The sequence below is a fragment of the Schistocerca serialis genome, chromosome 3 (genome assembly GCF_023864345.2).
Source record: "Schistocerca serialis cubense isolate TAMUIC-IGC-003099 chromosome 3, iqSchSeri2.2, whole genome shotgun sequence".
NCBI lineage: Eukaryota > Metazoa > Arthropoda > Insecta > Orthoptera > Acrididae > Schistocerca > Schistocerca serialis.
This window is the reverse complement of record NC_064640.1, coordinates 19,628,318-19,640,732: the sequence shown is the minus strand read 5'-3', so window position 1 is coordinate 19,640,732 and position 12,415 is coordinate 19,628,318. Positions and strand designations below refer to the sequence as shown.

Here is a 12,415-nt window from a genome sequence, read left to right as displayed (position 1 = left end):
CTAAGCAGATTCAGAAGGATGTAGGTTGCAGTAGGTACTGGGAGATGAAGAAGCTTGCACAGGATAGAGTAGCATGGAGAGCTGCATCAAACCAGTCTCGGGACTGAAGACCACAACAACAACAACAACTACTACTGTACTTTTATCCCCTTATCTAGTTTTCGGTGATTAATCAGAAGTTCAAAACAAAAATAAAAACCGGTAACGTTCATAAATATAGTACTAGAAGTGGTGATTTACCATGTCCAGCCTTGAGTGTCTTGCAGAAAGAAATGTTGTATCTGACAGTAAATCTCGTTGTCCACTCGACAAGTGATTTCTGTCGAGTAGATCATGCACGTACACATGATAAATGAGATCGTCATCAAATTTCCATCAGGTGGTTGTGTTTTTGCTCACTTAGATTGAGATAAAAGTCTATTTCTAAATGAACAGCATACATCCTTATTTTTCACAGAGAAAATATATTTTATATGTAAATCAAGTGACATGTTGCGCAGCATAGTGAGGGATGTTCTGTGCAACATACAAATAATGTAACTCGCACATTTTGGTCAGGAAGTATGTTATCGAATGAATGAAGGAAGGCAGGTCGAAAACAATATGTAATGAAGAAACTGTGTAGTTTATGGTGGGTAGATTTATTAGCTTTTGTGAGTGTAAGTAATGATCTCACATCTGTGCGTTGGTGTCCATTTAGATGGAAAGAATTATCCTTAACACAGATCATTGCATTAGAATAGCTTTTATGTATGTTCACTGGGTATGGTTGTGGTATAATGATCTCAGCATCCTTGAAATAGAAAACTTACCAGGTTGTCTTAGTTGCCACAATGGAGATGTACATAATTGCCATAATGGAGATGTACATAAACTTGGAGCTGTTGATGCGTATTCACTTGCAACAGTGTAACACTGAATTTGTTAACATTGCAATTTAAAATAGTCTGTATTATTGGAGTCAAGTGTGATGCAGTTTGTTAGTTACTTAAACACTAAGCCGTGTGATTGGTGATACTACAGAATGTGTTTAATGCTTCAGTACTGAACAGACTTTATATCCTCAGTCAAAATAAGCAAAATTTGTCAGTTATGGTTCAATGCTGTTTCCTTGAAATGCAGAAGGATCCCCGATAATATTCAACTGGACATTTAAGTCTAATTCCCATTTTCAGTTCATGCTGACTTCACACACAGTTTTCAAGATACACTTTTTCAATCAGTAACGTCTAGAACTGTGATAACTCTAGTTGCTGTGTTGTGCAGATAATTATAAGCTGATCCATGGGCCATTAGAGCAATTTAAGTTGTTTTCCTTGGCTGTGAAATTTGAGTGATTTGAATACTTGACTTCAGGCTCTTATTGCCAGCGTATCCTATTGCACCTTAAACCAGATTATTTGAGGAGTGAAACCTGTGCGCAGACATGTAATACTTGTGCCTTATGCAAAGTCCTGTGTTGATATAACCTACTCTTTGTATTTGTGAATGCTCTTGTATTTGTGTATGGTCTTGCCTTGCAAATATAATGTTTTCAACCTTAATTTGATGGTACAAGGTGTAAAAATATGAAATGCGGATTTCAGACAACAGATTTCACAGTTTGTTGTATGAAGATTTGACATTGCGCATTTTGTTGTGTCATCAACAAATGTCAGACATGCATGAGTGATAAATTGGAAAAGTATACACTATTGTTGTGTTGTGTTGTTGTTGTTGTTGTTGTTGTTCAATATGCGTCAAAGTTCACACTGAACAAAGAACATTCACAGACAGCATTAATTTTTTTATTTTCACTTGGAGAAAATGCTGATGAATCATAGAAATTACTTCAAGAAGCTTATGGTGAACATGCTCTATCACAAGATACACATGAATGATGGTTTTGGCATTTCAAAAATGGTGTCTTCAATGTTACAAACAAGGAATGTGGAAAACTGCTAAAAAAAAGTAAGATGTGGGATTGGAAGCATTATTGCACGAAGATGATTCGCAAACTCAAAAACAACTCTCTGAGCAATTGGGAGTTGGTCAACAAGCTGTTTCCAATTGGCTACAAGAGATGGGAAAGATTCCAAAGACCAGTAGATGGATACCACATGAGTTGAATGACAGGTAAATGGAAAAGCGTAAAAACACAAGACATTTTGCTCGTTTGGTAACAAAGGAAATAATTTTTGTATCGTATAGTTACAGGGGATGAAGTGGATTTATTTTGAGTATTCCAAATGCAAAAAATCATGGGTAGACCCAGACACACCATCCACATCGACCGCAAGACCAAATTGCTTTGGCAGAAAGACAATGCTGTGTGTTTGCTGGAACCAAAGGGGCGTTGTCTATTACAAGCTGTTAAAACCTGGGTAAATGGTTAATACAACAATTGACTGATTTGAACCATTCACTACTTTAAAAAAGGCGACAGTCATTTTTCTTCATGACGATGCTCCTTCACATACAGCAAAACCAGTTCACGACATGTTGGAAGCACTTGGCTGGGAAGTTCTACCCCATGCAGCTTGCTAACCAGATTTGGTTTCTTCCAAATACCACTCGTTTGCATCAATGGGACACGCATTTTCTGAGCAGCGCATTGTTTTATACGAAGACGTGAAAAAATGGCACGATAAATGGTTTGCAGCAAAAAGGGAAAATTTTTACTGGTTTAGCATTAACAAATCGCCTAAAAGATAGGAAAAATGTATAATAAACTGCGGAGCATACTTTGAATAAAGCACTATTTGTCATTCTTCTGAATTTAAGTGGTTTTTTTAGACATAAATCCATATTTCATAATTGTGCACCTGGTAATGTGGCAATCTGAACAATGGGTGAATGTCCATCTAATTAAACAAATGGCTATGGTATTTTAATAGCAGAGTATCTGTCCTCAGCTCAATGGTTGGTTTGAACACCAAATTGCTTTACTAGGAATGATTCTCCAGAAGGTGTTATTTTCTTAGCTTTCTCAGACTATAAATGGACCTACTCAGCCATGTATAGGGGGACCTACAGCTTAACATGACCTCCAAACCATGGTGCACTTTTGACATTTTCCACATGAACAAATCTCTGCCAGATGTGAAAGAAGTTATAAGCAACAGAAGAAATCCTAGGACCATCTGGGAATTGAATATTAGACGTTACAACATAAAGTAGTCCCTTACCTACTGAACTACCAAACCCTACAGTATTTTTAATAAGAAAGAATTACATCTACATCTATACAACTGCTCTGAAACAAAAAATTGAAAAATTGCTGAGACATCAACCTGAGTTCAATATAATGCTTCTCAAACCTCTGTAGCATGGTTCTGGCTCCGAGACATAGATAATTATACTGCTGAAAGATGCCATCGCCGTCGGGGACGACGTCAAGCATGAAGGGATGAAGGGGGTTCGCAGCTGTCAACATGTACCCGGTTATTACCACAGGCCCCATGCAAGCGCAGGAAAATTTTTTCCATGGCGTAATGCCATGGATTTCAAATTAGCTGTTGAAGTCACTGGTACTATGGAGTGGAGCATGTTGAGCTACAGTACGGCTGAATCACAGTTAGTTGCACTTTAGTGGTGGGTATTCATACAGTTAAACAGTTGTCAGACTCATAAAATACACTTCACAGTAAATGCAGCTCATCTGATACATAAGCTGACTGCTTTCCGGTATGGTTCTACTTTCAAATGGGTAGGAAATACCTGTCACTATACTGCTGTAGATGATGACGGATGGCTGCATATAACAGGTCTTACACCTCGTGTATCCGTAGAATAATGACACTTGATGGGCAGGATTGGGAGCAGGACTTGCATAGTGATGGAATCGGATACTATGTAGGTTGGGTGATAAGTGGAATGAGTGTAGCATTTTGTGCAGAATATCCCTTATCATAGTGCACAATGAGAGGTGATCAAAGCCCTAGTAATAGATATAGTTGAGTTTCTCAAGGGTATTATTGCTTGATAAGGGGTATAAAGGAGAAGGGAACTTTTCATAGTGAAGTAAATAGCTGCTGGGCATATTCTGAAGTGCTAGCCAGTGCACTCAAATGCTTCAGTGGGAAAGGTTTACCCATGTCACATGATATGTGGAAGAGCAGCCTTCATACTACGAGGGTGTGTTGAAAAATAATGCCCCCCCCCATTTATGGGAAAACTCATAAGGCTTTTTAAATAAAACAAATGTTATTAACATTCTGCATCTTTGTTTATTATGTCTACATATTTGCAGCCCCCTGCTACTAGAGGGGCTCCGAATTGTAGCTTGCAATACGGCAGTGTGTAACGTAACTATGTTGGTGCACGAGAAACGGCATGCTGTAATCAGGTTTCAAATTTGAAGAGCTCCTCTGCACATGAAGCACCTGTCCTTTAGCATGACAATGCCAGACCACACACAAGCACTGTAACATCAGCAACAGTTTGACATTTTGGGTTCACTGTCATTTCTCATCCTCCATTCAGGTCCGACTTGGCCCTATCCAATTTTCATCTATTTTCAGAATTTAAAGAACACCTTCGAGAACACCATTTTGATAGTGATGAAGCTATGCAAGCAGAGCTGAGATTGTGGTTCTGTGAACAAAGTCAAAGTCAGACATTCTACAGTGAGGGCATTAACAAAGTGGTCTTTCATAATTCGGAGGCATTACTTTTCAACATGTCCCTCTGTGGATACAAGGAACAGAGCAAGAGGAGTCCTTTTAGTTGGTGAATGTTAATTGCATAGTGTGGACCTTGCTGAAGTGGGGATGTTAGTGTGCCTCAAAGATATAGATTTTAAACTGTAGGCCTTTCCAGGGGCAGATGTGGATTCTGACCACAATGTGTTGGTTATGAACTGTAGAATAAAACTTCAGAAATTACAAAAAGGTAGGAAATTAAGGAGATGAGATCTGGATAAGTTGAAAGAGCCACAGGTTGTTGAGAGTTTCAGAGGGAGCATTAGTCAACAACTGGCTACAACAGGAGAAAAGAATACTGTACAATATGAATCGATAGCTTTGATAGATGAAATAGTGGAGGCAGCAGACAATTAAATAGGTATAAAGCCAAGGTCTAGTCGAAATTCTTGGGTATCAAAGGAGATATTGTATTTAATTGATGAAAGAAGAACATATAAATATACAGCAAATAAAGCGGGCAAAATGGAATGCAGATATTTAACAAATGATATAGGAAAATTTAAAGAGACCTTTGGAGAAAAGAGAAGCAACGGTATACATATCAAGAGCTAAGATGGCAAGCCAGTACTAAGGTAAGAATGGAAAGTTGAAAGATGGGAGGATTGTAAAGAGGGTCTATACAAGGAAGACAAACTTGATGACAATGGAATGGAAAGAGAAGAGGAGGTAGATTAAGATGAGATGGTAGGAGATAATCTTGATCATGCTGAGCCCACAGCTGAATTAATAGTAACGATGAATAAAAACTACCTCATTTTGTATTTTTACACATTTATTGTATTACAATTGGTTTTGTTTCTTTGAGCACCTTCATGTTGCCTTACACTAAATCCTCCTCCAGCAGAACTCGGTGAGGATTTAATATAAGGCAACCTGAAGATGTTCAAAGAAATGAAACTGGTTGTAATACAGTAAATGTGTAAAAAATACAGCTGAGGTGATTTTCGTTAATCAATATATATGAGATGGGTGGAGTTTACAGAACACGGAAGGATCTAAATTGAAACAAGCCTTCTGGAATAGATAACATTTCCTCAGAATCATTGAGATTCTTGGGAGAGCCAGCCATGACATAATTATTCTACCTGGTGTGCCAGATATGAGACAGGTGAGATACCCTCAGACCTGAGGAAGAATCTGATAACAGGTGCTGATACTGAACCACCAGTGTAATAAGACATGGTTGCAAATTATTGACTTGAATAATTTACAGAGGAATGGAAAAATTGGTACAAGCTGACTTTGGGGAAGATGAGTTTGGGTTCCGGAGAAATGTAGGAACACTCAAAGCAGTACTGACCCAGTGGCTGATCTTAGAAGGTAGGTTGAAGAAAGACAGATCTTTATTTATAGCGTTTAGAGAATTAGAGAAAGCTTTTAACAATATTGACTGGACTACAAACTTGGAAATTGTAAAGATAGTAGGGATGAAGTACAGAGAGTGAAATGTTATTTATAACTTACACAAAAAGCAAACTACAGGTAGAAGAATCAAAAGCATGACAGGGAAGCCAGAGTTAGAAAGGAGTGAGACAGAGTTGTTGCATATTCCCAATGTTCCTCAATCTGTGCATTAACAAGCAGTAAATCAAACCAAGAAGAAATTTGGAAAGGGCATTAAAGTTCATGGAAAGGAAATAAATACTTTGAGATTTGTTGATGTCATTGTAATTTAATCAGAGTCTGCAAAGGATTTGGAAAAACATTTGAATGGAATGTATAGTCCTGAAAAGAAACTATAAGATGAATATGAACAAAAGAAAACAATGGTAGTGGAGTGCAGTCACATTAAATCAGATGATTCTGAGAGAATTAGATTAGGAAATGAGGAACTAAAAGTAGAAGATGAATTTTGCTATTTGGGCCACAAAAACAACTGAAGATGTCCCAAGTAGAGAGGATTCAAGACACAGAGTGGCAACCTCATAAGAAATATTCGTAAAAAAAAAAGAGGTATTTGTTAACATCTAATATCAATTTAAGTGTGTTTTCTAAAGGCATTTGTCTGGAGGTGCGTTGTGGATGACAAGCAGTGCAGACAAGAAAATAAAACCTTTTGAATAATTAACAGTAGACAGGTAGCACAAATAGTAAATGAAGTGGTACTGAATCTAAATTTTTGAGGGAGGGGGTGGGGGGATGACAATTTATTGCACAACTTGACTAAAACAAAAGGATTGGTTTGTAGGACACATCCTGAGGCATCAATGAGTTGTCATTTTAATAATGGAAGGAAGTAAGGGTGTAAAAATTTTAGTAGTAAACAAAGGGATGAGCACAGCAAGAAGGTATGTTGCAGTAGTTACATAGGGATGCAGAGACTTGCACAGGATATACTAGCATGAAGAGCTGCATCAAACAAGTCTTTGGATTGAGGACCACAACAACAGATCTGTTGACAGTGACATGCCAGTTTTCAGTGAATAGTGTTTCCTGGATAACCTAAACTAAAGTTTGCGTACAGAGAGATTAGGCTGTATATTTTTCAGGTAGAAATTATTTTTGCTGCCAGTATCGGAACACAACTAACATCTTGTGATCGGCATATTTCAGTAACATTGAGCTATTGTTTACAGCCTGGGCAAATGATACTATGCAGCCAGTATTAAAATAAACAAATTGTTCCTATGAATTATATGAAAAGACCGACTGTTCAGTCTCCAGGAAAAAGTTGCAACATCCAGCTGTTACCAAAATGCTTCACATGATATGGTTGCTCTTTCTATAAATATTGTATTAATCATAGACAGTTCATTGATGTTCATTACTGGCTGTCCTACACATGGACATGGAGCTGTTGTTGTACATCTGTTAATTCATTTTGTTGCCATTTCTGTGAGTGATTCCCCCCCCCCCCCCCCCTCTTTCTACACTTCTTTTGTTGTTTTTCAGAGGCAGCTGACTGAAAGAGACCTTGAGGTATTATATTATCTGATGAATACATATTGCTTGTTTTATTGTCAGTTGTAGTTTGTTGTTTGGTAGTAGAAGATATGAAGTATTTTTGTATTATAAGAAAAAAACAAATGCCTTCCTTTTTGGGTGGTGTTGTTGCTGGTAGGAAAAAAAACACTCATTACTTATTTCTTGTGGTATAGCACATGAAGAATGGAACTGTCCAGTGGATGTTCAATCAGGAGAAAATTGGAGGCGGTAACACAAGCTATGTGATAAAAGATCTTGAACCCAATACAGCATATTTTCTACGCCTTTATGCAAAAAACTCCATTGGAACAAGTAATTTTTACACTTATCCAACACCAGTCAGTACATTAGAAAAAGGTAAGTTTTATCTTCTGGAAATTAGTTCTAAAATTTCATCATGAGGATTTGTGTGTCCTGTGTGTCGAAATTGTTGTCTCCATTGCACAGACCTAGTCCTTTCCCATGGTTATAAGCAAGCTTAACACTTTTCACCACCATTGTGACATGTGTCCAACAATAGGTTATCAGAGAACCAGTGGGAATTTGGTGCACAGTATTGCTTTGCACCATGTGTCAAATTTCTTTGTGCAAAAACTGTTTCACATTGTATCACACATAAGAGAATCCTTGTGACTGTCACTTGAAAGACCGAATTTGCATGTAATTATAATGAGCTTGTCATTGGGAATAATCGACTGAAATAACAAATATTTGTAATCAAAAATATGATCCAAGAGCCTTTCTGAAAATATATATCGTAAATGAAAGTACAGGATTTCACAACCACAGGGACATATAGGATCCATGACAAAACAACAGTGGGACACACATTTCCTATCCCTCACCACACTGGAAAATGAAATGGCAGGAAATAGTTTTTTCAGACTGTAACTTTTGATGATGACATCAAAATAATCATACATTAACACCTTTCACTCTGAAAAAAATTGGTAGTGAAGGGTTAAATGAAAAAATTCCATTAATACAACATACCTGTTTAATCTGTTGGGGAGCCAGCATCTGAACAGAACTCTTGCAGGATCAAATGTGTCAGAATTATCTGATTTTTTTCATCGCTGACTTTTAAAGTTAAGGGCATGACATAATAGTAAGTAAACAAGAGTCATTGAACAGTCTGTGCCTCAACATACCTGGCAGTATAAAAAAGTTTTTGTCAACTTCATGCTTAAATATAAGTAAATACTGTTTGTTTCCTGTTTAAATTTTAAATATCTATTTTGTGATTGGTTTACTGACAGTCTGCAAAGACAGGGAATGAGGAGAAATGAAATTTGTTACTCTAGCTGCATGACTCTGATTATAATGTTTAATGCAGATGTTAGTGTGATATAAGAGAGTGTAAGACTGCATAGTTTTTTAAGGAAAGGAAAAAAGTATTGGTTCATCACGTACAGTAGTGGAATCAGTATGAAGGCAGGATTCCTAGGAAAGTAGTGTCTGAAGCATACCTGTATTGAATTTATTATGGAAGGTGGAAGTAGTAGATACATATAAGACATAAACAGTCATGATGGAATTGCATAGTTTCTTTCATAACATGAGTAACAAAATACGGCATTTGCATTTCCTGGATGGAAAAGGGTATAAAGGTACTCATGTCCTGCTGTGTTATTGCATTGTTAGTGCTTTGTCCAACTCCATTCTTCCTAATTACATCAAAAATTCTCAGCATTGATTTTTTTAGTGTTTGTAGTTTTTGCAATGAAATTATCATGTACTCTTCTAGTTTCACTCTTTTCAGCTCGCATAAGACCTCAAATTGCCTTCATTGTGATAACATGCTTTGCAAGTATTCCCCAAGGGTTATCCATGGGATTAATATCCAGGCTACCTGGAGGCCAGGGCAAGATATCAATATCTTTATCGTCAAACCATTTTTCTTTGTGCAGAAACCTGCACAAATGCATTATCTTGATGAAACATTAGACTTTCATTCCCTAGGTCCTCATACATTTTGATCCAGTCTGTCTGTAGCATCTCAGGTGTACATACAGTATTAGAGTTTGTTTTAGTGTTCACCAAAGCAGTGCATGTTTTATCGCTAGTGCAAAATGCTGGCAAATCATAACACTTTCATCACCAAAATTTCTGATCATTCTTACCTTTCGCTCTATTCTCTGCTCATTCCAGTCTTACTGAAATCCATCTGGACCATCTAAATTAAACTACGTGTCATCACTGAAGATCACTTTATCCCATTCTCAATTCCATGACATAAGTTTTTCAACAAACTCCAGTCAAGTCTGTCTGTGTTCGAGTGTTAGAGCAGGTTTCTACAGTTGTTTCTTGAATGCAAGTTGTTTTCATTTGACAAAATTTGCCACACGTGCAAATCAGCAACAAGTTGAGAAGAATAACAGTCTGTGGCCCTTGCTCTGTGCAAAAGTAACCATTTTGATGCCTTAAATAATTTTCTACTTTGTTCATATTTTCCGTCCTGTCCATATCGTGCACTGAATCTAACAAAATTATAATTCACTGTACTTGAACAGTTTAGCTTCTTGGCGATTTGACAATTAGAGAGTCCTATTTCCTTCTACGCACCAATTTTTGCTTTTTCGTTGTGCAACAACTGTTTTCAGTGTGGCTATGTTGCAGTCATGGTTTATGTACACAATATGCACTGTCACTAATGGTGCCTGTTTCCTATCTGTAGGGAAGTCATATACACATACACTAACAGTGCATAGAGCTGACTGCCTTTATACTGAGTTCCACCTTCTACCACCTGAATCATTGATGTTTATTGACATTATATGCGACACCATTTGACCACATTTGTCATTATCCTGGATCTCATATTGCATATACACTGTGTGCATCTATTCCAACCAACAATGTTAATTTTCCTACAGATTTCCATACCTTTATACTACTGTATGAGGGCCTGCTGAAATAACGCTTCTGAATTTTTTATGTGAAAACTCTTAAAGCTTTTTAGATAAAACAGGCGTTGTTGATATTCTATATCTTTATTCTTCTTGTGTACATATTTGCAGCCCTCTTCTGCTAGAGGGCTCTGAATTGTAGCGTGTAATGTGACGGTGTGTAGTGTAACTGTGAAGGTGTGTGGAAGCAATGTACTGTAATTGAGTTTCGAATGCAAAGAGTTCATGCACATGTGGATCATCCTCTCCTTGAGAATGACAGTGCCAGACAACACAAGAAAATGGCTTTTATACAAAGATAAGATTTAACATTTGGTTGACAAGGTAATTAGCTGGTGCAGGGATTGATGGTGTAGGATCTCACACTCACCATTTACAGCAACCATATAGTAACAGCTTCACAAGAGTGAGTTTTCCATCAATCTGACACCCTCAACAGCTAATTCATGGTGGACAACTATAATGTTTTCAGGTACTAGTTAAATTTAACTTGAATTCATTTTGCATATTTAAAATGTATGAGTAAGAATAGGTACGAAACAGTATGGCATGTTATAACATTGGCCAGTATGAGATTACTAGTTAAATTACATTCCTCCAGCCTTTGCTAAGGTGTTGAGATAAATCATGACACATCTCATCATAAGCATATAATTGTACTTTTAATGTGCACACCTAACCAGCTGACTACTGTGACAATCTCCATGAAATCAAAGACGCATGTAACTGTTTATATTGCCATCCTTTGTGAACACTCAAACGTCCCCAGGGAGTCTAACCTGATATGGAAACTTGTGTTGTATTCCAGTCTTAGTTTAATGTTGCTTGTTGGCTCAGTGCCAGATTACGTATCCAAAGTGTTAGGGCTCTATCTGTCATTTATTGCTTCTTTCATCTTTTGCAATGATTTGCTGATGTGAAAAATACCAAGTTGCACTGTTGTTTGCAGTCCATGTACACTCCTTATCACAAGCTGGGTTGTTTATAGGATATCGATTATGGTTGTTCCACTTCATTTGTTTGTGTATTGTTACTACACTCATCTTGGTTAACTCGTGTGTGATACCTTCATCTGGGTCTGACCTTTACTTTTGCAAGCTTTTTACAGAAGTATAGGCCATAAAGTTGCCCAATACCCAGCATAGTAGTCAGTTCATGTGGTGGTAGCACCTGGATTGAATGAGGTATTTTTTCTCACTGAAGCTATTGTTAATTAATCTTTCAGTTGTTTCACAACCAGTTTTGTCTTTTTAAGCCATTGTCCTTTGATTATCTAAAAGAGTTATCAGTCATTGGTTGTGACGCCCTGAAAGTCTCTCTGGACAGATCTGAATGTTTCAGTGCAGATCATTATGACCTCAAGAACTTTCCTCCTTGGCCACACCATAGGAGGAAAAGAAAACCAAACAACTTATAGACACTTACTCCCCCCCAATCCCTGGTTTGGAATTGAACTGATGGAGGGTCCTTTCTAACAACTAATCCAATATTATTTGTCTATAATATCAAAAATGTATTTGGAGAAACCACCTCCCTCTTAATTGGAACACCAACTCCTACCCACACCAACTCCTATCCAGTCCTGAGCATTACTCTCTTAGAAGAAAGTTGTTGACATACTTGTCATTGTAACACCCTATAAGAGTTGGAACATTGTATGAGATTTAATTTTTAATTGGGACTTACTACTGCAGGCAGAGGAGCACCCCCCCCCCCCCCCCCCCCACACACACACACACACACACACACACACACACACACACACACACAAATCTGGAGAAGAGGAGGGTCCACTCCATTGTCATGTATGCCAAGGCCTACCAGACCACAAGGTCGACAGTTGGGTATTCATCCTTACTTGTGAGGGGGATTTAATGCCTGAGGAAGTTAAAAATT

The 12,415-nt window shown here is 37.6% G+C and overlaps 1 protein-coding gene across 1 annotated transcript in view; it reads left to right on the top strand.

The window, feature by feature from the left end:
• The window catches only part of LOC126469681 (tyrosine-protein phosphatase 69D), a 400,445-nt gene that overhangs the window by 126,558 nt on the left and 261,472 nt on the right, over nucleotides 1–12,415 (top strand). Inside the window, exon 7 of the mRNA XM_050096833.1 lies at nucleotides 7,784–7,967. Coding sequence (XP_049952790.1) covers nucleotides 7,784–7,967 — 184 coding nt within the window. The remainder of the gene's footprint in view (nucleotides 1–7,783; nucleotides 7,968–12,415) is intronic.